The following is a 27,824-nucleotide window of genomic DNA, read 5'->3' as shown; positions in this document are numbered from 1 at the left end:
GAAACGCCTTGTTATCGACAGGAGCCGCTCACGTGAAATGGCGTCCCGGTGGCAACTTTATCCGCTTGGACACTTGACAGAAACGCCACCAAGCTTTCTTTCGCTGCGGATTTGACAACTTTATCAGCGGGTACCACAGTAGGACCGTCGTCTCTTCAACATCACTGAAGTAGTTGAGAAAATACGTCGCTCCACGGAACTAAGCTAAACCAACGGTTAACATCCAGTGAAGCTTTCCCTTCCTTAGCCGCCTCACATGGCCCAGAGCTGAGAAAATGGGAGATGTAGTTCTCAAGCCTTTCCTCCCAGCCCTGTTCCAAGAGGGACGCGAGCCGGTACAACGCACATCCCAGGATGCACCGCCTTGTTGTTGTGTGGCAACGCCATCTTGACTCCTCCTCATGAATATCCATCAGGCGGTATTTGCGTAGGAGGTCGGCCGACGTTCATTGCATATTCGAGCAGAGTATTTTGGTCCAAGCGGGACGCGCAGTCACGTCTCCGCCCTGAAATGTCCCTGCGCGCCCTGCCACCTCTTTTCCATCGACTTGAATCGGTAAAATGTTCCCTCGGAGCGACGGAGGAGACGGCGACAGGGGAAAGAAAAGGCGAGGAGTGAATGACTACTAGTGGAACAAGTGACCGACGCCGCCGCCGCCCGTTTGGCGGGTATTCACCACGGTGGGAACGTACTCGGGCTTTCAAATGTAGACGCGCTCGGCCGAACCAAGTGCGCACCTTTATTTATTCCGAGCGGGGGACTTCTCACTGGCAACGATGGAGAGTGAGCAGGCTGCAGCTGACGATGGATGCAAGTTAGCGAAGAAGCCCAGCGGAGTGTCCAGCAGCCGGCGGACTCCAACGGACGGCGGCGGACACCTAGCTCCCTCCCCCATAGACGCAAAGAACGGCAACGGTGTTCCCCATGCGAGCCGAATTGCGGCGTTGAACGGTCGAGGCTTATCCAGTAACACCGGCTCCCTGCTGCTGAAACGCAGGCGCTTAAAGCGGAACCTCAGCGCCGCCACAGCCGCGTCCTGCAACGCCGCCGCCGCCGCCTCCTCCTCGGCTGTCACGGCCGGCTGCGGTGGTTCCAAAATGAGCTCGGCCCTGTCGTCTGCTTCTCTGCACACCCGGAGTCTGGACCGCAAGACGCTGCTCAAGCACCGGCAAAACATGCAGCTGCAGCCCGCCGACCGCGAGTGGGTGAGAGCCGACCTCCACCGAGGCGCCATCCACGTCTACGACAGATTGACGTCCGCGTCTCCCAGGCCGGTCCTCTGCACCGCGGACACCACCGCCGGCGAGGTTGCGAGCCGCCTCAGCAAACTCTGCGGCAAGTCCACCTCTGTCATGCGCATTTTAAGCAAAGACAACCCCAAGATGGACCAAAACGGCAATTGCAGCGTCGAGTACGAGTATAACTACAATCTGTGCAAGGTCAACGAAGACCCCGGTATCGAATACGACCACTTGCCTGGCCTGCAAGCGTCCGATTTAGGGGGGCGCCCCGGTGACAAGATGAGACTGCTGCTTATGACCAATGCAGATGAGAGGCAACAGGATGGAAAACTTTTCAGCCCTGAGTCAGAGTCCCAAGACAACATAACAGGGTCCCTGTCAGACTTGAACTTGAACTCCAATATGGATACCCCTAACGACGATGACTCAGAGCACAGGAATGGGACCGACAGCTACGGCCTCAATTCTGGCTCCGATGTGGAAAGCAGCGCTTTCGACGACCTGAGCTCCGGGGCCCGGCTCAGCGAGCACAGGGACTCCCTGAGCGACGACATGATCCTCGGCACGGACGCGTCCATCCTCAGCCCGTCGTTCGACAGCGCCACGGAGGGCCTTGACATGTACGGCAGCTCTTCGGATGAGTTGGAGCTGGACTGCCCCACATCCGGCGCCGGCCTGGATCCCATCTCCAACGGTGTCGGCTACAAGCAGCGCGGCAACGTCTGCCTTAGCGACATGGCCGACGGCCTGCCCGCGAGCAGCAGTGCCGGCTCCTTTTCCCGAGACAGCTCAGCAGGTAACACGCCTGACATCCAGGACCCGGGCCGCAACGCCGGCAAATCGGCCCTGACCCCTGGCCACGGAGGAGGCTCCTCAGAGGAGTCCAGCCCCACGCTGTATGTTCAGCTGCACGGCGAAGCAGTCAGGAGGCTTAGCCCAGATGAGAGGCCCCTGCAGATCCAGACTGACTTTCTCTTTAAGCTTGGATTTAAGGACCCTTGGAGAGTTCAAGAGGAAGGCCTTAACACAGAAATGGGCTCCCTGCTGCGCTTCTACGCAGGTATGTTCATTTTCATTTGTTGAATGTTGTTGCGAGCCTTAACGATGCTGCCGTCTTTCCCATGTTGACAGATGAGAGGTAAAGGTGAAAGGCCAACTGTAAATATGTAGAGTGTATGAAAAAAAAAGTTCCGTTTTAGGTTGCCAGAATGCATTGCGTGGCGCAATACACCTAATTACTAAAGTTACAAGCACTTAATGTGTCTGTTGAATGTCTGTCCTATTTAACATATCCATGTTTGATTTATAGATTTATGTTTCATAATTATTCAAACCAGTGTTAAATGTGTGCAACTGCTGTCAACGGTAAGGCTACAAAACGTATTTTTGGCTGATGTTCGACGCTCCTTGGTGGTTCCCAAGCCCGCGAACTGGACTGTTGCATCCTTGTGCATCCGGTCCTCGTGCTAGGCTGGCTTGTTGCGAGCGTCCCTTCAAATCCAAGCAGAATAGCTGGGCAAAGTTTTGCAGTTGAACTCGGGCCTCTTTGAAATATCTCTTGTCGTTATTGTTGTTTGTGTTGCTTCTTCCGGGCCTCGGGCGCCTTTTGTCAGACCGCAGCCGCACACTGCGCTCCCATGGCCACGCATGACATCACCACAAAGCCGCCGCCACAACTTATGGCGCTCCGACACGGGGGCCCTGTTCCAGCTTTTCGCCCCATTATGGTCCCCCCCCCGCCCCGTGAAAAGGCTGAATGCCTTTGTGGTCGGATGGAGAGCAGAGCCGGGGAGCAGCGTGGCCGGGACACTCTAAAACTCCCTGTGTGGACTGTGTGGTCATTGAGATGCTACGCCGGGCCTGCCTGTACTACCGGCCTGCAGCGGCGCAACTGTCACAACTTCCTGCCAAGCCGGGTTAACGTGCTGTGGCGCGGCTCGGAAAGCCTTTCCAATGCAACGCTGTTGCTTTGGGATGTGAAAAGGGGGACGCTGAGACATGATGGGGAGGGACTACTCGTGTAAGGCTCTCGAGGTTCCTTTTCTGAAGCGGCGGTCCTCAAACGTGACATTGTCAATGGCCACAAGCGCTCCTGTTCTCGCTCTTCTGGGGGGGAAAAAAAACAAGTTCTGAGGGCGACGCCGCCACGTCCCATGTGAGACGGCTTAACCTCGGTCACCTGAGTAACTCACTTAAGCAACCCCTCCCCTTCCCTTTCCCTCAGCTCCAACCAAGGCGACGGTGCCGTGCGCACAAGGCCTTAATGCTCATTCAGCCTCGCACAGAGGGACACCGAATAGCACTTGGATAGGTGCCTCAGACGGGGCGTCTCGTCTGAACCGGGACCGTCGCTCGATGCCCGCCACCACCCCCACCGTGACATCTGCCGCGCTCTTTCACATGTTGCGCCGTCAACAGCACGTGCGGAATGTACGCCGGCTTCTTGAGAATGTCAAGCACGTTTACTGCGGAGGAAGTGCAGAGAGGGTGTGTGTGTGTGTGTGTGTGGGGGGGGGGGGGGGTAGTCATGCCATTCTTCCACATGTTGAGCTGGCTTGGTTCAGGCCCGATAGTGGAGACAGACAGCCTCAGCTGACTTTCTGGGCGACTCTCTGGCGCAGCTGCCGCCACTGTAGTCCTCGGCCGCACTGAAGGCTTCCTTGTCTGCGCAGACCTTTTGATACAGGAAGTGTAGTATCTATTGTGTGATTGCTATGTGGCTCAATAAAAGCATTGTGCCCCCCCCCCCCCCCCCCACCCGACTGGATCCAACTTTGCTTGATGCATAAAATTGGACACATCGGGCCTCGCCAAAGGACAGGTTGACCTTCAACGTGGAAGGGTCAGGTCAAGCTTTTGCCGTGTGACCAGAGGAGGGAGCTCATTTTTGCTCTGTCCAAACACCCAAACATGTGCATGTACAGCGGGGCCGCCTCGGATCAAAGAGCCGCTGTCCTCTTTGGCAGGCTGACGAGTGATCCGCTCAGAGCGGGCCCGCACAGGGAGCCTCTTGTAGTGCCTTGCACCCCACCCCGACTGCATTATTAGAACTCAGGTGTAAAGACAGAAATCAAATTCAGGTCACGCGAAGACCCATTCAACTGGCGCATGCTTTCGGTACTGTTCCAACTTCGCATACTTGACGGCAATTATGGTGAGAAAGGCATCCAACCTCAGTCGACTCAAAGCTCTGCCACGAAATCCAAGTGTGCTTCTACTGAGGAATTCGGGCCTCCTCGATCCAGCATCATTTCGTCAACTGCTTTGTGGTCCTGGTACAATCCCAGACAGAATCGGCTCGTTGTTGGAGCAAAGCAATCCGAGGCTAGGCGTCTCTCGCAATAGCACACTTTGAGTAAGCGAATACTGTACATAGGTTTGACTCCAAACAGCCTAATGTTCGCGGTCGAAGCCGGTAAACGACCAAAGCAGTCATCGGTTTAGCACGTATGAGCTTAGTCTGTCATCGTGCACGTGTTTTCAAACAGCACGTGTTTTCGCTGCGCCGCGGAGGATAATTGGCTTGCGGCTCGGCTATTTATGTGCCTGCCGGAGCGACGCGGGATCCTTTGCGCACACTCGTACTACTCACTTGTGCACTTCCTGTTTACATTCCTGCGATCCGGAAGAGAAAATGGCCGCTATCTGGTGCTTTGTTGAGATACAGTTTTGGAAGCATTTCACATCAGAAAAATGTTACCGCACACCAAATAAATCACAAACGTATGAAGGCTAAAATAATCTCAATTTCCTGTGGATTTCGTTTGAATACTGTGCAGGTCACTCTTTTACTCAGCAAGTAATGAAGCTGTCCGCTGGCTGGATGGCTCTCTTCCAAAACACAATGTGTGTGTGTGTTTGAAAAGGGAATGGCATAGTGAGCCCGAACGCACATTGCCACCAAGTTTCCCAAGAGGCCCGGGACCTCGAGTTCTTTCCCAAGCCAAGGCGGCGCGCTGAATTATTTAGATTCATTAGCCAACTCGGATTTGCAAACAATCTCATGTGGGGGCACTTTGTTGCCTTTTGCACCCTGCTCGCCCTATCAAACGGGACTCGTTAGCTTGTAAATTGCACTTTTTTTGGTCTTTTGTTGATACAAGCATAACGAACGATCAACGGTGAACAAGTAGAAATCATCCAGTTGCAATTCATTGTCAAAGCATGCCACGTTTGTTTATAGCTGCTTGACGGACGAGTGTTCCGATGTACTTTACACTACTTGGTAAGAGGAAGTAGTTTGTGACAGGACGCTCATAAAATGCTATCTGATCAGACCTCGATGATAACGGCTACATTGCTTTGACCTGAATGTTCCATCCATTTGAAAAGATATCCTTTTTTATTGCCCCGCGATTTGGTATCCTCCAAACCTATTTCAGCGGCAGCCATATTGCAGTGTTGCTGTGATGCGCGTTTGCAAATATTAAGCCTCTGCTTTATTGCCTCGAGCAGCCCGCGCTCGCATTTGGCCGCGTGTGATGAACGCGCCTAATAGGTCTCCTTAAGACGTTCGACGTAATTAAAATTCAAATGAACACAATATCAATATGGCCAAATGGCAACATGGAAATATAATCGCGCGCCGTGGTAATTAGATATCTCGCGACGCTTGTATTAATTAAGTTGCGAGTCGGCTACTAATGTCTCCATTCCTCGTAGACGTGTTCAAAAAAGACAACGGCGCTTCGATGACTCTAAAAGCGTCCTTCCGTTTTTTACCTCGGGCTTTCTCCGAGGAGGCGGGCTGCTAACGTGATGACTTCAAGGATTCTGCAGGGTTTAAAGGCTTAATGAAGATCCCGCTTCGTCGGTCGCTGCTAAAACGGAGAGAATCACTCAGTCTGTCATCTCTTGTGTCTCTCTGACTTGCACAAGCCCGGAGAAGCAGATTTGGCTCATGATTACGTACGTCTCCGTTACCAGGCTGAAGGAGAAGAAGCCTTTTTATGAATGGTCACTCTGAAGCACGTTTCAAAACTAATTTGTGTCACAGAAACTGGATTTTACTGAACCGGACCGGACGGCCGTTCTGTCTTCGGTTTGCGATGTACATTTCGAAACCCGAAGAAAAAGAAAAGGCTGTCAGGCTGACCTCCATGTCCTCACCTGACATCCAATGGGCGTGCTATTGCTGAGTCATTATGTAATTATGTAATCAGATTTGACACGTTCCCGAGCTTAAACTCAATACGCTGGTGTCTCTCTGCGCTTATTTTTTGTTTTCCAAATTAAAGTGTGTGTAGGCGGCAGCACGGTGGAGTAGTGGTTAGCACCTCTGCCTCATAGTTTGGAGCCGCGGGGTTCAGATCTCGGCTCTGGACTTCCTATGTGGATTTTGTGTGTTCTGACCGTACTGGTCTGGGTTTTTATTGACATCTGAGTCTTTATCCGTTTTCTCATCCTTTCACACGTCAGCCACGGGCGGTAAAATGGGCGGTACACGCGTCTCCGTCTACCCAGAGGACGGCGGCGGCGGCGCGTCCGCTCGTAGCAGCGAGAGCCAGGAGCGGAACGCTCTTCTGTTTAACGGAGATTGTCTCCTTGGCTGAAATCCTCCCACCCGCCATGCTCTACTCCCCTCGCGCTCCCACGATCGATGGATCCCCCTCCCTCAATCTCGCTTTCGCCCCTTAGATCTCCTCCTCCTGCACACCAGCTGACACTTTTCATTTATCTCGCCCTATCTCTCTATTGCAACTTGCTCTTCATCCCTAACAATCAGCGGTCACCTAAAAAAAAAATATTGATCAAAGATATGAACTGATGGTGCCCCCCCCCGCTGGCCGTTCTCAGTTTGTGGGAGTTGCAAAGTGAGGTGTGTGTCTAAACACGATTGTTAAAATACGAGACGATTCATTTGATAATCGGTTCATCACTTTTAGAGGCAAAGCAGCTTTTTGAAACACACTTTTCATACGCCAGGTAATTCAGTGCTTCAGGCATTTAAAGGCCCATTGTCCCTGAGCTAAGCACCGGCCCCCCTCCTCGGCTGCACGCAAGAAGGGGGGGGGGATTAGGGACAGGTCGGCAGGGGGGCTCGCTCGCCGCCGCTTTGATCAGCCGCAGCACGGCCTAATACCACGCAACATCTGCAGCGCTCGCCGTGAAAGGGGGGCGACCAAAAATTCCGATTGGGCAAGACAAGTGCGTCAATGCGCCATTCCAATTTTCACCCACAGGATGAAGATCCAATAATAGGCCGATTCTTTCACCCCAAGCCCAAATCGATGCTTAACAACTTGGATTGTTGAGCAAATTCTCACAGAATCCTTTTTTTTGTGTTGTCTGCACACTTTTTAAACCTCGTGTTAGGACACAAGTTGGGAGGGGTTTGGCGCTCTCAAATCACCTGGTTCAAAGGTCGTCTCCTTCAAAGAATGCTGAAATACAGGAATGACACTTCCTCATTGGCCGGCGTGTGAACGGAAACATGACAGGATAAAGAACCCAAGGAAGGAGCAAAGTACAACCCGCGTGTCGTATAACTTGTCCTACTTTTTTGTTGACTCCATTCGGGAGGTTATCTGGCATTGATTAAAAAAATGATGAGAAGGCATTTAATCTGACATTTAAGGAATGTATTTGCATGCCAATCAGACAACTGTAGCGTCAGGCTTGCCTGTCCGCTCCATTACATTTGGACGGTCGTAAAATGCAGAAAGAGCTGCACTTGCTTGCCATTAACTTTCGCATCACCCAGATCTGGACCGCTTCGCTCTCAAGTGTCCCTCATTAAAGAAAGGACTTCCTTTCTTTCCCCCTCGCTTGTCCGTCCGTGTGGCACGGCGTTCACATGGCCCCTGCATGTGACACAACGGCGAGCCAAAACACCCCGGATGCCCGCCTCAGCTCTCCACTGTTCCAGCCCTTGTTACATTTGAAACAAAACAAAGAGAAAGGAGGAGGGAGGGAGGGCCGGCCGGCGGGGCCGCGGGAATGTGCCACAACATGGCAGTCCCCCGTTTCGTTCACTAGTGGTTTGGGGAGGGTGGGGGGAGTAGCTCTTTAAATCTCTCTCTTCCTCTCATTCGCTCGCTCCCCTCCTTCGCCCTCCTTGTGTGAAAGGCCTTTCTGTCGGCTCTTAGTCGGGACTGATTGTAGCTTTAAGCACAGATGCGGGGTCTGATTACTCAGCACCGTGCCCTTCTGCCGGGATTAGAGAACAACCCAATTGGTAGCAGCAGTTACCGGATTGCAGATGCGCGCCGATGCGTGACAACGCCGGAGTGGATCGTAGCTCTTGCGGAACCCCCCCCCCCCCCAAAAATATAGTGTTTAACTTTGTTATGGAGCATTCGATGCAGTTTGCCAGTCACAGCGTCTGATATCGAGCGTCGTCAGAGGTTAAGTACAAGTGATAGCCAAGATGCGCTTCTCGCCGGATCTCTCGGGAGAATTTGAAGTCGGGCCTCTCGCTCGCATTATTAACAACAAGGCACCACAAATCAGCGGGGGCGTCTGTGAGTTGATCAGAGAAAAGATTGCCTGGAACAAATGCTTTTGGAAGGAAATGCTGCCAGGGCTGGCCAGGTTGCAGACAACAAATTGCACACGCTTTTGTCCAATTTCTGGACAGGCAGATCAATAGAGCTTATTTCTGTGACCTCACACACAGATCAGAGTACAGGAATGCATTTTCTTTTTTCTTTTTTTTTAAGTAGAGTAGAAGAAGAGTAGATTCCTTTCAATTTTGACTGAAGGTGCCCATCCACCTTCGTAGGTAGTCGCTTTTGGCAGCAGCTCCATAATTTGCTTTCTTTTTATGCGCGTCCCCTGATGCGTCTATAATTAGAACATCTCACTATTTTCTGCTGTCTCACTATTATAAGTAATGAAAGTATGATTATGGGCTTGGTGCCTAACCTCTGCAGATATATCAACAACCCCCCCCCCCCACAGTAATGACTGAATGTAAAATCTCCTCCACCGTTTCCAGCTGTCTAGGTACAAAGGAACAGGGAAACCCGGGGCCACAAAACAGTCGGGAGTGTCTGCTCGGTCGCAAGTGTGTATGCCCGCCACATCAAACGCTCACCAGCCTCCCAATTAACGTTCTCATCTCGCCTCTTTAGTCGGCGTATCAGAGGCTGCCGTTGTCAGCCCCGCTCTGACGCCGCTATGCTTTCCTTTTATCCCCTGCTGCATTTCCTGAGGGGGGGGGTCTCTGTCAGGGGCGTTTGGTTGCAGCATCACTAAGCCCCAGCCGCAGGATCTAGAGGGGTACGCCGCACTCTATCTTAAGATGAGGCTACAGTTTCTTTGCCGTGCCGTCGCACACTCTCCACAAGCTTTAAACAATACGTAGCATGCTAATATGTCATCAGGTCAGGTTGTAATTAGTTGTATGGAAAGCTCCAGAAGTGTTTGCTCATTGATTTTGCAATGAAACCATTAGTGCCTTGGCCGAGGTCGTGCAGGCTTTTGCCCATCGAGATTAAGACAGCAAATTGCCAGTGTTTTTTTCTTTTCTTTTTTCTTCCAAGCAGTGAATGTCAATTAATCAAGCACGAATTTGTTATTAATTACATTTCTCGGCCCTAATTTGCTCACCTGTTGCGCCGTTTAATTTAGGCCCGCTTCGACAGCAGCCGAGGTCACAGAAGCCGTCGCAGCGTGCGCTTCTCTCCGCGCCGCCGGCTGGTTATGTGTCCTCACGTGTCAGCGAGAAAGCGGGAAGCCCGAGGGCAGGCGCTGCATCATTCATGAGTCTAAGCGAGTGTGTGTGCCACCCTGTGCCCGGATGGCGCTGACCCGTAGCTGTCGACCGTGCACCCGTTGAGCCGCTCGGTGATAAGCGAGACCGAGGGCGCGGCGATAAGGGTGTCGTGCATCACGTGTCCACTTCTTGCAGGTCAAGATTAGGGTTAGGGTCGCGAAGCACACATTGTGACATGTTCCCAAATGGGCCTTTGTACAAAGAATGAGGTCACGCCGTGTGTATCTTGCTTTAGAAATAGCGGCTGACACGTGAAACCAGTCAGCCTTTAAATATGAACGTGAGGAGGAAGAGCGGAAAGAGGAAAATGGATAGCAGCGTCACTGCATGCTCATATTTTCAATTTGAAGGCATAAGCAGCGAGTCTTGTTCCGTGAGTGTGTGTGTGTGTGTGAGGGGGAAAAAGAGAGGCGCACGTTATGTAACAGGCCACCCTGGATCTTCGGCCTGCTTTACAATCACACAACAGTAAGCCACTTCTTGTGTGTGTGAGTGCGGCTAATTCATCTTTCAAGGAGTCAAATGCGCACGCTGACAACTTTTCACGTTTGAGCTGATTTTACACTACACTGTATTACGTAAACACTGGTGGGCTTTGTCGGTGAGTACACACGCAGCAAGATATTCTACGGGTGGATTCACACTGCATGTCCCAATATATTAATAGTACATCATGACATAATTACATGACAACTGGACTGTAAGCCTAAAAATGGACAAATCTATTCCCCCAAAATAAATCTATTTCTTCTTTTGTAATATCTGTCCCAGGTAAACTGGAGCCCAACTCATCAAAAAATGTCCAAACATTTTAAAGGGGGGGGGGGGGGGGAACATCTAAATTAGAAGCGTCGTGCTTTTTCCTTTCGCAGCAACGGTAAGAGCGAAATTGAAGCAATATTACAATTACGTGCGTGCAAGTCAGTTAATGCGATTAAAGTGTTTACTGTGCTGCACTTTCTGAGAACTGACCACCTCTGCTTGACTTCACCTTGTTTACGTGCCTCCCCATTCATTATTCCAATCAATCCCTTTTGCCACAAAAAGCAGTAGGCGCTCTGAACACCCCCCCCCCCCCCCACCACCACCACCCCACCGCATTATATCCGCATACTTTTCTACAAACACACTTCATTTTCATTGATGAGCTTTGCACGCTTTCACAGCCATACATCAGACACATCTCGTGGGTGTGCGTGCGTGCGAGGCAACGCACACACTCGCGCACATTGTTCACCAGGGTGACATCAGCATGTCTTGAACAAAAGGAGGTGGGGAGGGGTCGAAAAATCCCCCGCAGCTCTTCTATTAATGCGAGTCTTTCTCTCCGAGTGGCTGGCTGATCAGCAGGCTCGTGTTTTCCAGTGTAAGGTTTCGTAACACGCACGCACGTTACATAACAGCAGCAGGAGTGGAGTTTGGGGGGAAGGGGGGACGGCTCTGTGCAAGGAGGGGGCGGGGGGCGTGCACACATTCATCTACGTCAGCATCCGCCCCCCCCACTGTGGGAATCACTGAGGAGGAACTGGGAAAAAACACCTGAAATTCTGAGGTTGGGGCTGTTTTTAGCAAATATTGATCGAATTACTTGATAAAGCATGTTCATGGCGCACAGGAGAGGTGTGAAGGACGGGGCCGCAGACTTAAATGGCGCTGCGGCTTTCACCGTATAGCGCCAAAAGTCATTTCTGTCAAGATTTATAGCTGCGGAATATTGATTGATAAACCTTGTGGCGAGGCCTTTTTTCACTAGCATTTCCGCATCCACTTCTGCTTTGGAACAGCAATTAGCCACATCGATTTGTGGGCGATTTAGAGATCGTGCAATAGTACGGTCTGCAAAAATAAGATCGAGCAGCTGCTATAGCGCTAAATAGCTAAATGTCAAACCGTACTGGATTCATCATGACGCTTTGTGGCGATGTAACTTGAATTTGTACATGTAGGAACACGCCCGAGTTTAGCACCAAAGTGGTGATGTCATAATTACAGTCAATAAACATTTGCCAGCACTGTAATTGAGTGTGCTGTGTCAGCACAAATTAGCATAATCCCGGTACAGGATTTGTTTCACTTGACCGACGGCGGTTTTGTTCGCGTCAACGTCGGTTCAGTTAACACGAACGACAAAAGAGACACGAGCTCATCAGCAGCTCCTTTTAGACTAACGAAATAACTATTTTCAACAACTCATTAAAACGATTGCAAGTGCTTAAAAAAAAAAAAAGAAAATCAGTCAATATGGCCGTTGAGAGCCGCATAGCCAAGCGGTGACACAACTCAACGGCCGAGGCGCTCAAGCTGAAAGATACTCCGTGACAGTAAACAGCAGCGCCAACGCTCATGTCACAAAGCTTTTTCCACTCGCGTACACTTCCCGTCATCTTATCGCAAATCATCTCATTGTCGAGAGCGTTTGAATTTGCCAACCGAGTCGTCTCCTCCCGCCCCAACACGCATCCGCCGATGTGGATTAACCACGAAACTGCGGCGCAATTTAATCCTGTTTGCTCAATTAATGGCGTTCGCAATGAACGCCGGCCGTAACGAGGAGCTCAGCGAGCTAATCAACTGCTCGTGTTGCCATTTAAACAAAGCGGGATTTACATTTGATTATAATTTGGTGTGCGTGATCCACTTTGGAATTTCAACTCACTGCAGTCGAGTTAACCTTGACCTGAATCTGGTATCATGAGTTTGGAGTCTAAAACAAGTTGAATGAACTTTCCCCCAAAATGTCACTTCAACAATACCTTTACTGGATTCAATTGCGCGGAGGCGATCACTAAAGACAGCATTGGTGATTCCACGAGACACGTCGACAAACGTTTCACAGGCGCGCTCTCGGCCGGCTAGAAATATGCACGTGAGCTATTTTTGATGCAAGTCGCGTGAAGCTGCACAAAACAGATGGAGTCAGGCAGATGCAGATGGCATCCAGTCAGTTACCCTGTGCTCATCACGAGACGTTGCAGAAATTCTTGCTCCTTAATGCTAATGCTACTTTTTAGCATTTACACCCTGAGAGATTTATTAGCCAATATTTTGCACTCTTCATTTTTGCCGTCGTCTTAGTGTGAGGTCATCTGGTGCTTTTACTTTTCAAGATCATCTGTTGTGAAGCCGTGGCATTTAAGCGCCTCGGGATCGATTGTCACATTTTGAAAGCGTGTCTCTGCTGAAGGGTAAAAGGCGACGCGAGGGTAGAAGGAGGCGCCACGGTAACAATGGCCGCTCACCTCACTTGTGATGGTGGCAAACGGTCCTTTTCTCTGCCAACGTGCCCGGCCCGGCGGTGCTGTAGAGCAATTCGGACGGCAAAGTGCAGGGCAAGCTATTTGTGTCACAGGCTAACAACTGTTCTCGCTCTGTCTTATCTGTGCCTGTTTTTTCCCCCATTGTTGTCACCTTTAGTCAAATATATCGTGTCCACTGAAAGTCCAGTTGCATGCTTTTCATCAGGTACCGGCAATTTTTGCAGATACTGAACAGACCACTGTTCTGTCCTAGTGGTCCAGTTTTGCGCTGATCCCTCATTTGAACAGTTCAGCGTTCGCAGGGGTCGAGCTCTTGATTAGCATAAGCTCCTATTGATGGCTCCTGAACTAAGCCATATCCACTAGCTATGGATATAATAGATTGATTAAGTTGCTAATACTAGGAAGAGTGGAACAGAGGCTGAGGGATTATTGGGATTCATCACATCTGTCTACGCCGCTATAGATGCCGCAAATGTGTTTCCGTGACTTATGTGGGTCACGGCTGGCCCACGGTACCGCATGCCCCCGTCGTATAGCCGAGGTGCGCCGATGTCAGCTTGCATTTAGCGAGGCCGGGATGATTGAGCGAGGATGTGTCCTTTTTATCGCCGGGAAACTTCAAGAGTGTGGGAAAAAGAACAGAATCTGGTAAATGAAGGGATGGATGGCGGGAGGGAGGTCAGCCTTGGGTACCGATTGCTAACAATGACAGATATCGAGGCCAGTGGGGCAACGTGTTAAAGACATCGTGCTCATCTGTGTTTCTAGTCCAGCAATCTAACGATAATTCATTTATCCTTAACTGTCGTTCCAATCGAGCTCGCGCGCCATTGCCATTTTAAACCATGTAGAAAAAAAAAGGAAACAACAATAAAGAGGAACTTTCGAGTAGGATTTCCAAGTAGGGTTCGGTTGTCAAATTGGGGATAGGCTACAAACAAGATGTCGAAAGTCGGAGCAACAGGAAAAAACCCGCACAAACTCGGGAAGAAGAAACTCCACAGTCAGCCGGAATTCGGCCTCAGAACTGTGAGGCAGCTGTGTCAAGCGCGTCCTCAAGTTCCACCACATCTCTCGCCTTTGGCCAGTAGTTGGTGATGTCGTCTTTAGTGAGCGTGTGTAGATTCGCACATCCTGAACTTGTGGAAAAGGAAGGAAGCATCCCCAGGAACACACACACACACACACATGCGCACATACACACTCCTGTCATAGTCGGTCTAGGAATAGATTTGTCCAGTACACACACACACACACACACCCACCCAGCTCTGCTTCTTACCGCTGCATCCTTCCAAGACAATGGGATGCCCAGCATGAGTAACATCATGTCGTCTTAAAATACTCTCAGCGTAGGTGTCGCACGTGGACTACAGAAATTCTTTTTGACGTCTGAGCTAAGACAAGAGCCTCCATTGGCTTCCTCCAGCAGTGTAAACAGGATGCTCACGTGGGCGTCCCTCCCATCTCCCTACACAACTGGAAAGTTTGTCCTTCCGCAGGCAGCAGGCAGGCTTTGACTTTCACGCTCCAGCAACATTTAGGAGGGCCGATGAGACGGACACAACGATTATTGTTAGTGCGTGTTTGCGCATATTAGCGACGATTAAGAAGAAATTGAGGAGCATATTTTGGCTGGCATCGCTGGCGGACGGCACGTTTCAACAAAAGGGCCTAAAAATAGCACAAAATGTGCCCATGTGACATATTGAGGCTAAAAGCTTTTAAATAATTTCTCTAATGCCTCACATGCAGTTCTCCTCCTGCTGGTTACTTCTGCCTTATGGCAAAGTTAGAAGGCGCTAGGCAGGCTGCTTACTCACCGGCTAAGATGCGGCATAGCTTTGCGTGGATATCGACGGACTGGCAAATGAGTGCCGTACTGACGGCCAGCGCACAAAATTACGTATACCTGTACCAGGGCTGTAACTACTTTGCAAAAAGACGCCCGGTTGTTTCTTAGCAACCAGAACCAAATATGCACATGGCCCAGTGGTCAACTACTTGCAGCATCCTGCCCTGTGGTAAACACCACAAACCCCAAGTTCAAATGTGAGAAGGGTTCGGACCACCTGCTGTCGACTGGATTTAGAATCAAATCCGAGGGAGCCGCCGCTTCTGTTTATCGCATCAAAAATGTAAACGTGCTTAGCTAGTTGCTAAAAGCAGTGTTGGTTAGGGCATGCTGGCAAATGGGCACTTGCGATGGCCCTTAAAAGCAGATAGAAAAGCTCAAGATCATTTGCTTCCTGCACACTCCACTTGTTTCAGAAAGGCAACTAAATACCGGCGCAGCAGCAATCAAGAACTACTTTTAGCGAGACAAGAGTTGACAATTGACAGTGCGGCGTTACTTGGAGAGATACAAGACTAGTCGATGGCTACACGAGGGACAACGTCTCCACCTTTGCCGTGGAAGCACCAACGTGTACAATCGACATGTCACGTTATCCACTGGACAAGCCAAAGCAAACGCTTCCTGCAAACTAAGCAATTGATTTTGCTGCAAACACAAGATTGGCGGACAAAAGGTCAGCGATCACAAATAACACTTTAACAAAATCGACTTCATTCAATAATTGTAACCACAATTAAAGCTACAAGCGCCGATGAACGTGGCCCAGCTCTCAAACTTTTCCCATAATTTAGCCTCACCCACTCGGCGATTAGGCGTCGCGAGTCTGATAAGGATGTCCGATAAGCAAACCTGATTGTCGGGTTTGGCGGGCCGCTTGGCGAGGTGACTGACACCAGATCACAGCACAAGTGTACCTGGCACTGGATGGGAGATTATACTCGTCAAATCCAGACTATTCAATTGCAATATTCAAAGTAGGACATGTGAGGCTTACGGTTGCGCTGAATGAATGTAGCTCGGATGCTAACCTGGGATGCCAACCCTGCTCTGGTTAGAGCTCCACCTTCCACCTTAAAAGTTGACCACCGTCGTCAGCCTCTAATTGGGGTGTCGTTTGGGATTGGCTGCAGCCCACATAAAACAAAATGGATGGATGGAAAATTGCTTAATTCCCAAATGATCTGACCCCCCGAGGAGTTGCGTTTTTTTGATATAATACTGTACTGTTCGGATATGCCGCGAGTCGTTAACCTTTAGTGCGCTCATTTAAATACTCCTACAATCACCATTTCAAGACCTTTAGATTGCCACACAGGTGCAAACGTGATGTGTAAGAATTTTATGCGCCTATATTTCATTTTTTTATTTTCCTGCTTCTGTTTTACCGCGGCACTCAAATTGCATAACAAATGTCTTGCCAAGTTTAATCTCGTACAGTGTGCGCTCATTCTCGGCCAGAGAATGGACATTTACTCAACCCCTCCCTCCTCCCTCTCGTGCTCCAGGGAAGCCCCAAAACATCGAGAGCTCCGAGCGGGTGCAGCTCTCGGGGATGTACAACGTGCGCAAGGGGAAACTGCAGCTGCCCGTCAACCGCTGGACCAGGCGGCAGGTCATCCTCTGCGGCACTTGCCTCATCGTCTCCTCCGTCAAGGAGAGCCAGACGGGGAAGATGCACATCCTGCCGCTCATCGGAGGGAAAGTACGTTCTCCCTTTCGGATATGCTCAACGCTCGTCCTTGATGAATTTGACCCAAACTCTCGTCGCATCTCGACACATGCAGTAATTGTTTCTGTCGACAGCGGCAGAAGTCACGGACCGAGTCGGCGTCACGGTTACACTCTGTTGAACTGTACACATACAGAAGGATTTTCCGTTGGAAATGTTTAACACGTTTAACCTTTATGGACGTCATTCGCCACGATAATCAATGCAAACTGAATACAAATAACAAAAAATAAATGACAAAGCCTTATGGTAACATAACTTCGTCTTGAGCGCGTTAACCGGCCATTCGAGTAGCTCATGCCTCTCATTGTTTGTTTTTGTGTGTGCGTGTGCGTGTTTTGTCTGCAGGTAGAGGAAGTAAAGAAGCACAATCACTGTTTGGCCTTTAGCTCGGCCGGGCCTCAGAGTCAGACGTACTATGTCAGCTTCGACAGCTTCACGGAACACCTCCGCTGGCACAGACATGCCGCCAAGGTAAAAGCGTGAGATAACGTGTGCTTATTATGCGTGTGCTTCACATACGGGTCAACCGACCGCATTACTAAACACACGCACGCCAAAAAAGCTAACAGGAACGATTACACGGCATGTGCAAGCGCAGCAAAGGGAGCGTACCTCATCGTGGTCCACACTTAAGTGTGGAACTCAAAGTTCGCATCACCCTCCCTCCCTCGCTCGCTCCCTCTCCTTTCTCTCATTTGAACTCAAGTAGGTCATAGCCAGAAAACCTCTTTTCTAAATATGAATCGGGCCGTGCATGTCAGCAGCACCCTGAGGGACACTCATAATAGAAGCCTGCATAAAGGCGCCGCCTGCCAAGCCGCGACCACACATACATGTTGCCCCCCCCTCGCCGTCACGTCGGACGTCCAAGTAGGTGTCAGTAGCACGTTCTTTCAGACTTGAAGGTTGGTGAAATTGGCTTTGCTGGAGAGCGGCCGGTTTGCATTCGAGCACTGCCTCAAGCAAGACTCAAAGATGCCAACTGATGAAGGTCGCCGCCTCCTCACTCTGACGTCCGCCCTGAGGGAGAACTTCCCCTTAGAGATTTATGAGCTTGAAGATAAATATATTTTTTTATTTATCTGCCATCTCCCCTTGGCGCTCAGTACAATATGATACGAAAAAAAAAAAAATCACCTCACACCTTTCAGTTTCACAACAACTAAAATAGAATTTGTCCATTTCTTCCGGGTCCAATTCTTGCTATCGAACAAGCAAGTGTCCGGTCCTGTCTGTATTTGATGTGCTAGCCAAGAAGCAAGCCATGCGCACGCATGCAGTTGGCCAGCTAACACGATGATGCGTTAGGTCACTGAACTAACCCGCTGCGCTTTTCCTTTCTTCTCGGCGAGTTGGAAAGCGATTGGTGCCGCTTGCCCCCTTCAGCTCTAATCCGCATGCGCACAGCGTTGTCCAGATTATAATCTCCCTTAACCGCTCGCGTCTCTGTTCCCACGCGCCGGCCCCTTTCTAGATGGTGTCGCAGAGGATCAACTCTGTGGATCTGTCCTGCTGCAGCTTGGAACAGCTTCCCCCCAACCTCTTCTACAGTCACGACCTCACCCATCTCAACCTTAAACACAACTTCCTGCCCGCCGACCAATGGCTGCAGCAGCTGCAGAGGTACCGCATTCGTACGACTAAGCATTCTTCAGTTTGCTTAAAATATTTGTCTGATGGGGGAAAAAAGTCACTTACAGCACAGCATAATAGCATTCCTTTTAGCAGACCGTGACTGACCGCTTTGGACCGCTAAGGTGTCCCACCTGCAGTCTGAACAACAGGAATGAGGGGCCAAAGAGGCTAGCAATGTAGCAGGCAGAGCCAAAGAAGCCCAGAAGGCCATATTCATCAGCAGGGGCGCTTTTAATGTGACTCCTTCTCGCCACCATCTGCTGCATGCGTACTGCGGCGCTCCGAGGAAGCGCCGCTGCCAACGTGTACAGTATAGCTCGTGATTGTGCGCTCAGTCACGTGGATGCTCAAGATTGCCGGCGGATTCTGTTGATTCGAAGCGCTTGCAGAAAGAGAACACTCGTAATTCTCAGAGGAAAAGTACGTGTCCACGGGCTTCGGTCGTCTTCTTGTTCAAATGCAATGACAGGAACGCCCGAGCGCCGTTGCGCTTGTGGAAACGTACGATCCACTCTCCCGTGCTGCTTTTTTCGGATCAAATTGCGAACGAGTCGGGCTTCTGTGATCCGAAGTCAGAAGCGGAACATTTCCAATCGGACCGTAGCCCTGTGCGAGCAATTACAAAGTCAGTTTTTCATTTTTTTTATTGTGGGCGAGGCACAGCTTCCGCGCTCGCCAAATGCGGAAACATCCCCTTAGCGCTGCCAAACGTGAGTGGACTCGTCCTCGTTTGACTCAGCGCGATGACACAAAATGAGGTCAGTCAAGAGAAAGACGTGTTTAGCTGAGAGTAGAATTATTTTTGCACAGAGCATGTGCATGAGTGCTTTTTTGGGACTGTTTTGTGAAAGGCTGTTTTTGGGGTTGTGGATAAAAAAAGAAATCACAAGCACTGCACGTGCGTGCGTGTGTGTGTGTGTGTATGTAACATCACACTTTTGGGAGAGCCATGCACGGACTGTCTCCTCTCTCTGCCGCCGTCTTTGCTCTGCTGGCCAAATACTTAGCGGCAGATCAGATAGGCAATAATCGGACTGGCCGTTTCCTTTGGCACCAAATGTTCCCAGCATGCATCTGTGAGCCTGTCTGAGCCTGAGGTCATTCCTCACAGGCCATGCAAATTCACTTTTAGTGCAGTACAAATATTGATGATCGTCTGTTTTGTTTGCTTACCAACGCAAATTCCACTTCGTTTGTTTGGTTAAGCTGTTAACGTGCTGGTTAAAAATTGTGATGAATGCCAAGTTGTGTATTTTGGTTGTCATCCATCCAATGTTTATTTTATTTTATTTTATTAATCCAAGTAATCCATCTCCCCTTCTTGCATTTGAATAGTTTCTTCCACCACAGGCCATGCCACACACCCCCTCCATTGAGTTTTGTCAAACTGTCCTTTAATCCTGCTCAGAGACAAACAGATTTGTTAGATCATAAACTCGTTGCTGGAGATAAAATCGCTCGAGCGGCTTCAGGCGGATACGCAAAGGACGCAGGCGCATGTTCGAAGATGATGGCACGATAGGACAGACGAGCAGAGGAGTAGGAAAGTGATACGGGTATTACTCAGCAGATTGCAGAGGTTGATGGAATGGCTGAATGACACGCGCGCACACACACACACACACACACACACACACACACACACACACACACACACACACACACACACACACACACACACTGCCCGCGGGAGTCACCCTCAGCAGGAATGACTTGCCAGCTCTGATCAATCGTGCAGACCTGTTTTTTTTTGGTCACCTTTGTGTGTGTGTGTGTGTATGTAAATAGTGGGATGAAAAAAATCCATTGTGGGCAGTTTAAACAACTTGCCTCTTTTCAGGTATGTGAGTTAAAACAGATGAGGGAGTGTCGCCCCACGTGAAGGTCACCCTTCTGCTTTGGGACGCCTCTCCAAATGTCAGCGCTCTCGGTTTGAATAGACAACACAGACGTCAGGGTTGTGTTTGCTAAACTGCAAGTCTCCATTAAGAGGCTCTTAATGCCGTGTGGTGTCTCTCAGGTTCTCTCGTCTGCGGAGCCTCAACCTGTCCAACAACCACCTCGGCCAGTTCCCGCTGGCCATCTGTGACATCCCCACGCTGACCGAGGTCAACCTCAGCTGCAATTACCTGCCCTCTGTGCCCGGCTCCGTGGGGGCCATGACCAAGTAGGTAACACTGGGGTGCAAGTCACCTTGGTCTTTAGGGCGCAAAGTCAAACATACAGAAAAAAGGACAATTTATTGAAGTACCCTTTTTTTTATTGACAGAACTTAGACGAGGTCGTCACGAGCTTCAAAGTGGCTGAACTTTTCACCTGACCCCCGGGCGTCCAAAGTTTACATAGTCAAATGTAGCTGTTACCTAGTAACAAGCACCTGGCAGTGCAAACGCCGTGCGGCGCTTCGCTAGTTCCAACACGCTCGGCCCCTTTTGAGGCATTCAGACGTCGTCTTCCCCGCCCCCTCGGCCGTCCGTCTCTGCTGTTTTTTTTTTTTTTTTTTACGTATTAATTCTCGGCCTGTTTGATGCGTTTACTCGCTGCCTGCTTGTAGCACTCCGCTCCGCTTTGCTTTACAGGCCTCTTAAATCAAATTGTTGTTTTATGTCAGATGGGATTAGTTGAGGTTTTGTCTGGCGTGACCATGTGACCTAACACTGACTGATAACCGGATTGCGTGTCAACGTGTTTTGTGAAATATTTCATTTAGTTAAGGAGGAAGTTTCTTCTTGAGTCACGCGAGGATTGTTAAAATTCTGCATATGCACTTAGGGTGACAGACAAAAATTGAAAGCTAATCTGTTCATCCAATCAAAGCCGGTGCAGCTCTGCTTACCTTTTGGCTTGGAAGTGAGAGCAGCTGCGCCCAAGTTTTCCTTTTTCACTTTATAATGTGTGTCTTGAAAGTTTTCAGCCTTGCTTTTATCATGGCAAAATGTAAGTCATCGCACGTAGCCCCGAATCTCAGTCATCGCACAGCCAATCTATTGTTTTGAGATATGTTAGGAGAAGCACTGCCATTAGCGAGGCGTGATTCAGCAGCTGCACTCGGACGGCTTTGATTGAACATGAACATAAAGGCACGCACAGGCCGCATGAGTGAGTGCGATGAGAAGTTAATCTGTCGGAATGATCCTGTATGCTGCACATACCAGAAGTGGCCGCTTGGATGCTTGACGCCACCTGCTGGTCGTTTTATGCAACTGCATTCCTTCATGGGCACTAATCATTGGTTTCTTTTCATTAACCCCCCCCCACCCACACAGTTTACAAACGTTTCTGCTCGACGGCAACAGCCTGACGGAACTCCCCGAAGAGCTGGGCACCCTCCAGAGGCTTTCGTACTTGGGCCTCTCCTTCAACCAGTTTGGCCACGTGCCGCAGGTGCTGGAGCGGCTGGCCTGCATGGAGAAGCTGTGCATGGCCGGCAACAACCTGGAGACGCTCACCCTGCAGAACTTCCGGCTGCTCCGCGTCAAACACGTCGATCTCAGGTAGAGGTTGAACTTTGATTGTGCCTCTCGTGATGGAAAGAAATAGAAGCCAGACCACAGCGAATCATGGAATGATTTGCTCGTCGTGACTCCGACGGCTGTCTGGCCGCCATAGGTTAAGTTGCAATGACGCTATTTGCAAGTTAATGCCTCACCCCTTGTAACTTTGCTCAATCAGTAAAAAGAATCGGTAAAACAAACGTGCTTGCGACATGCTCACGTGGAAGAGTTTATAGGGCAGTTACTTTAGTGCATGTCAGCATCGGAGTACTTTTTGAATCACGGGTTTTTAAACGAGGCAGGGCGGCCGAGTGGGTCGCGTCTTTGGCTCGCCGTCGGGAGCTTTTAGGTTCAAATTTTCATTCTAGTTGCATTTAATGAAAGTTAGGTGGCTTCCTGTTTAGGGTGTCGAGTATGAACGATGTGTTTGGCAGCCACTCGACGATTTGGATTAGTATACAAGCAATTAGAAAATGATGATACACCTAATATGCCCGCTTTTGAACACGTGTTCTGTGTTCCACCAGGCTGAATAAGATCTCCAACATGGTGCCGGATGAGCCTGACCTGCTACGGCACGTCACCCAGCTGGACGTGAGGGACAACCGGCTGACGCAGCTGGATGCCTCCGTGTTTCCCCGCCTGGAGGTGCTTCACTGCGAGAGAAACCGAATCGCCGTCCTCAAGGTGAAGGGCTGCCTGCTCAAGGGCATCTACGCCTCCAACAACGGTGGGTCCCAAGCTCCTCCTTCCTTTCAGACCCAGCCGAGCGGTGTGAATATGTCGCGTGGCGCGTCTCCCGTCCGTTTTCCCGGCTACCTGTTTTTGTCGACGTCCTTGCTGTAGGTTAATGGGTCTGCGTTTCTCCCCGCAGAGCTGCAGAGCCTGGATGTCAGTCCCGTGCCCTCCAATCTTAGTTACATGGACATCTCACGGTGAGAAAAATGCCAAGAAGATAAAATGACCTTTAATGTGAAATGTGGAAAGTGAGGTCAGTGGAAAGACAGTAATCTTGGAGTTGGGATTTATGTTTCAAAGCACTTAATCAGAATCTCGGCCTTGAAAACGCTTCCTCTTGGCACCGCGGTGAATTAAGCACACACGGAAGAAATATTAGCTGCCGCACTTTAACAAACTGCACACCATTTGTCATCATCATCGCCCTGTTTTTTTTTTCTCTGCCCCCCCTCCACCGCTCCTTCCAAAGGAACCTTATGGAGTCTTTGCCAGACTGGCTGTGCGAAGCGAAGAAACTGGAAGTGCTGGACGCCAGCCACAACCTGGTCGGCGAGCTCCCAGCGCGGTGAGTGTCTCTAAATGGAATGCGGCACCGAGGGTCATAAATCACATCAGACACTCGCTTCCCCCAAATTGTAGAAGTCCCTTTGTACGCGGCACACCTCCCATATATGCCTATGCTGGAGGTTCTCTGACAAAGCCATCTGGGTCCTGCTGCTTGATGCCGCAGGTTGTTATGCAGCTGCAGCCTGAGGAAGCTGAGCGTTGGACACAACCAGTTGCAGAAGCTGCCTGAAAGGGTGGAGCGCCCCCTGCTGGAAGTTTTGGATGTGCACCACAATCAACTGGTGGAGCTGCCTTGCAACCTGTTCCTCAAATGTGTCAGGTAGCTGCAAGAATGAGAAGAATTTCCAGTGGGACTTCCTTTGTCATCATCTTGTCATTGCGTTTTCCAGTTTACGATGCGTGAACGCTTCAGCCAATAAACTGGAGCACCTGCCTCCCTCCACGCTGTCCGAAGAGAGCCACAGCATCCTGCAAGAGCTCTATCTGACAAACAACCGCCTGACGGACAAGTGCGTTCCCATGCTAACGGGCCACTCGCACCTTCGGGTCCTTCACATGGCCTACAACCACCTCCAGACCTTCCCGGCAAGGTAAACGCTCACTGATAACAAAGTTGGATCAACGATATAAATACTTTGTCCTCACTCCACCAGCAAAATGGCCAAGCTGGAAGAGCTGGAGGAGGTGGACCTAAGCGGCAACACGCTGAAAACTGTGCCCACCACCATCATGAACTGCCGGCGTATGCACACGCTCATCGCCCACTCCAATTCCATCGAGGTCTTCCCTGAGGTCATGCAGCTGATGGAAATGAAAGTAAGGCCACATAGTATGATACACGGCAACGAAATTGTACCGAAAGATTCGCTTGCCAATCGTTTTGCGTGAGCGTTTGCACGTCTTCCTCTGACGTCAGTGCGTGGATCTGAGCTGCAACGAGCTGAATGAGATCACGCTGCCGGAGAATTTGCCTCCAAAGCTTCAGGAACTGGACCTGACTGGAAATCCTCGTCTCAACCTGGACCACAAAACCCTTGAGCAGCTCAAGTGAGTTTTTTTTTTTTGGTGCCCGGGGCCACACTGGGTATTTAAAACCAACAAACAAGTTCGAGGAGATTTAAACAAATGTAAAATGTATGCGTAAAATGTTTGAAATTGTTTTAGTATTAAAATGATTCATTTCCATTCAGTTAAATCAATGTATATTTATGTCTTGTTACTTTTTATATTGTTCATTGTAATGAAGTAAATTAATGTGAAATGAAAATATGCATTTGAATTAATTTAAGGGGAAAAAACAGGGCTTGGTCTGTTAGCGTGTGCTTGCTTTTCGTCCTACCTTTGTGTTTTTTTCCTTCTCGCTTCTACGCAAGACGGCTGAGTTTGCTCCACTTCTTGTTGCTCTTTCAGTAATATTCGCTGCTTTCGTATTGATCCGCCGCCGACCTTCTCATCGAACGAGGCACCTGGCGGGCCCGCTGTGTGGAGTCACGGTTACACGGAGGCCTCGGGTGTCAAAAACAAGTGAGTTTAATCAGTCAATAATAGAGGGGGGAAAAAGAATCAGTGGAGGCTCTCGACTTTATTAAGGGTGCTAATAGAAAACATCTCCGCACGGACAAAGGGAAAAAAAGAAGCAAGCCGTGCGTGCGCCTCTCGCTCAATATACGTGTTGGAGTAGCCTCGTTACCATGGTTATCAGCCTGCCGCGTAATCGATAGCGAGCAGAAGACACATATGGCGACCCTTCACGGCCATTTTTCTTTCCTTTTTCAGATTGTGCGTGGCAGCGCTGTCGGTAAACAGGTTCTGCGGGAGTCGCGAGGCTCTTTACGGCGTGTTTGACGGCGACAGGAACGTGGAGGTGCCTTACCTGTTGCAGTGCACCATGAACGATGTGCTGGCGGAGGAGCTGCACAAGACCAAGAGCGAAGAGGACTACATGACCAACACGTTCCTTGTTATGCAAAGGTCCATCTCGTGTTTAAAAGCAGCTACGGATGTGTTGTGATGGATCTTATGACTTATTATTATTACTTGTGACCTTAGTGAGACTAAGCACTGTAGAAAATGGTTAAATGTAATGATGGGAAAATGACGCTTCAAGATTCATGAACCAGTCATGTTTATTGGGCTCTCAAGATGGCACTGATTTGCCATTTCTTAAACCAACAGTGCCATCTAGAGGAGTCAAAGAATACAACAACTGGTCCATGAAGCAAATTGAAAGTTTCATTTTCCCACCACTCGTTGTAATTCACATTACTTCAAGATAAAGCTTAGCTCCCAAACTTGTCGCTACCTTTACTGGATCCGTAATTGTGGCTGCTCCCTTGTTACCATCGCAGGAAGCTGGGAACGGCCGGGCAGAAGCTGGGCGGCTCGGCAGCTCTGTGTCACATCCGCCACGATCCCACCGACCCCAGCGGCTGCTTCGTTCTTACGGCCGCCAATGTGGGCAAGTGTCAGGCCATCCTGTGCCGCAACGGAAAGCCCCTGTCCCTGTCCCTCCTCCACAATGTCGGCCTGGAGGAGGAATATCGCCGGATCAGGCAGCACCGTGCCATTGTCACAGAGGTAAGGAGAATGTGTCACACTTTGCAGCACCTTTGGATGCCAGAAGATGGTGCCAAATCCTTGCGATGGAGGCTGAAGTCTAATTGGAACAAACAAAAAAATTATATCCACACGTCCTGGAAGCTGCAGCAAACATAAAAGCTATGAAATGACGACGTTCTAAATGTATTTTGTAATTTTCCCCGCAGGACAACAAGGTCAACGGCGTGACAGACTCCACGCGCATCATGGGCTACTCCTTCCTCTATCCGTCTGTCATCCCGTCACCCTACGTGCAGACAGTCACACTCACCCCGCAGGACGAATTCTTCATCCTGGGCAGCCGAGGCTTGTGGGACGCCGTGTCCCCCGGCGAGGCGGTGGAGGCGGTGCGGAACGTGCCCGACGGCTTGGCCGCCGCCAAGAAGCTGTGCACGCTGGCGCAGGGCTACGGCTGCACGGACAGCCTCAGCGCCGTGGTGGTCCAGCTCAGCGTCAGCGAAGACTGCTGCTCCTGCTGCTGCTCGGACCCTCCCCGGCCACCTCCCAGCCCCGGCCTGGGCCCCTACCCGGCGTCGGCGTCCTCCGCGGGCATCAAGGAGCGCCCCTCGGACGGCTCCCTGCCCGTGCCGCCGTCGTCCTGCAGCGAGATGAGCAGTGAGATCAGCACCAGCGAGATGAGCAGCGAGGTGGGCTCCACCGCCTCGTCCGACGAACCCCCGCAGAGTTCCCTGGTGCTGCTGCATGAGCCGGGCCACCACCCTCCCCTGCACCTGCACCACCAGGCCCAGCCCATGACGCCGCCGCAGCAGCAACAGCAGCTGCAGCAGCAGGCCCATGCCGCCCAGCCCTGCCAGTATCTGTTCAGCGGCCCCGAGCTACCCTTAGCCCGCGGCTGCTGCGCACTTCACCCCGCCTGTTTGGCCAGCTCCTTCCAGCGCCAGCTGTCCAGCGCCACCTTCTCCAGCGCTCTCTCCGACAACGGGCTGGACAGCGAGGACGAGGAGCCCATCGCCGGCGTTTTCTCCAACGGAAGCCGGGTGGAAGTCGAAGCGGATGTTCACTGCCTCAAATCCGAGTCGTCGTCCTCGCCGCGAGCGTCTTCCTTTGGCCACGAGCGCGGCCTGCTGTCTCTTCCGCCGCCGCCCCCTCCGCCGCCGTGCACCCCCGAGCCCCCTGATGAAGGAGCGGACATGAGCATAGCGGGCAATGAGAATGGGCCGGAGAAGGACGAGGCGTGGCAAAGTGGCGGCGACGGCGCCAAAACGACATCCGGAAAGTGGCGGGCCAACGGCTCGGTGGCTCGCCAGGAGAAGAGTCACAACCTCATCGAAGTGGCCGCCGACGCCCCTTCGAAGAAGTCCGGCGGGTATTTCACCGCCCCGGCGCAACCCGACCCGGACGACCAGTTCATCATCCCCCCTGAGCTGGAGGAGGAGGTTAAAGAGATCATGAAACAGCATCAGCAGAAGCAGCAGAAGCCGCCCGGGGCGGACCAGCCGGCGGACTACTTTGACACCCCGCTCTAGAACGCCAGCATCATCCCAGCATGCACACCATTGACATCATCGCCATGACAACACGCACCCCTGAGTACTCCAGACTCATTTTCCAAACTGCCTTTCTGTTCCTTTGCATTTTGTTTCCCAGCAGCTCCCTGATCGAAAACCACGCAGATGAGCCCTTTAATGAAACCGGCCCCTTTTGAACATCCTCTTTTGTTCATTCAAGCAATGGAACTTTTGTTTCTCTCCCCTTTCCTTCCACACCCCAGTAACCAATACTAGTCTCTTTTTAGACATGCGTGCGTGTTAATACGCATCCCACGCTTCAGTTGAACTCGTTTGAACTCACCATATCGTTTGACTCGAAAGCAGCAGAAAACCTTTTTAAGAGCAACACACACACATCATCTTTTTACTCTCAACTTTGTGGAATGGTACACCGGTAACACCACACGTTGTAGATAAGGGCACTTACGATACTGTATTTCTTCAGTAATTCCTGGCTCTCGCTCGGCCTA

At 50.7% G+C, this 27,824-nt stretch overlaps 1 protein-coding gene across 1 annotated transcript; it reads left to right on the top strand.

Annotated features, from left to right (window-relative positions):
- The first annotated feature begins 13 nt into the window (after positions 1 to 13).
- On the top strand, positions 14 to 27,824 carry phlpp1 (PH domain and leucine rich repeat protein phosphatase 1). The gene is made up of 17 exons (XM_037275703.1): positions 14 to 2,302; positions 16,585 to 16,781; positions 17,157 to 17,282; positions 18,286 to 18,434; positions 20,467 to 20,613; positions 21,713 to 21,940; positions 22,468 to 22,670; positions 22,815 to 22,875; positions 23,148 to 23,243; positions 23,409 to 23,564; positions 23,635 to 23,835; positions 23,899 to 24,061; positions 24,162 to 24,292; positions 24,656 to 24,769; positions 25,022 to 25,216; positions 25,594 to 25,822; positions 26,011 to 27,824. Exons 1-17 carry the CDS (start codon positions 778 to 780, stop codon positions 27,328 to 27,330), a joined length of 5,241 nt encoding a protein of 1,746 aa, XP_037131598.1. The 5' UTR covers positions 14 to 777; the 3' UTR covers positions 27,331 to 27,824.

Source organism: Syngnathus acus, chromosome 17 (genome assembly GCF_901709675.1).
Source record: "Syngnathus acus chromosome 17, fSynAcu1.2, whole genome shotgun sequence".
Classification (NCBI taxonomy): Eukaryota; Metazoa; Chordata; class Actinopteri; order Syngnathiformes; family Syngnathidae; genus Syngnathus; species Syngnathus acus.
The sequence above is the reverse complement of the archived record's forward strand: the minus strand, read 5'-3'. Positions and strand labels throughout refer to the sequence as shown.

Coding starts and splice junctions, on each gene's coding strand:
- phlpp1 (XM_037275703.1), top strand. CDS start 778: ATGGAGAGTGAGCAGGCTGCAGCTGACGATGGATGCAAGTTAGCGAAG. Junction 2,303..16,584: donor CCTGCTGCGCTTCTACGCAG/GTATGTTCATTT, acceptor CTCGTGCTCCAG/GGAAGCCCCAAAACATCGAG. Junction 23,565..23,634: donor CTGTTCCTCAAATGTGTCAG/GTAGCTGCAAGA, acceptor TGCGTTTTCCAG/TTTACGATGCGTGAACGCTT.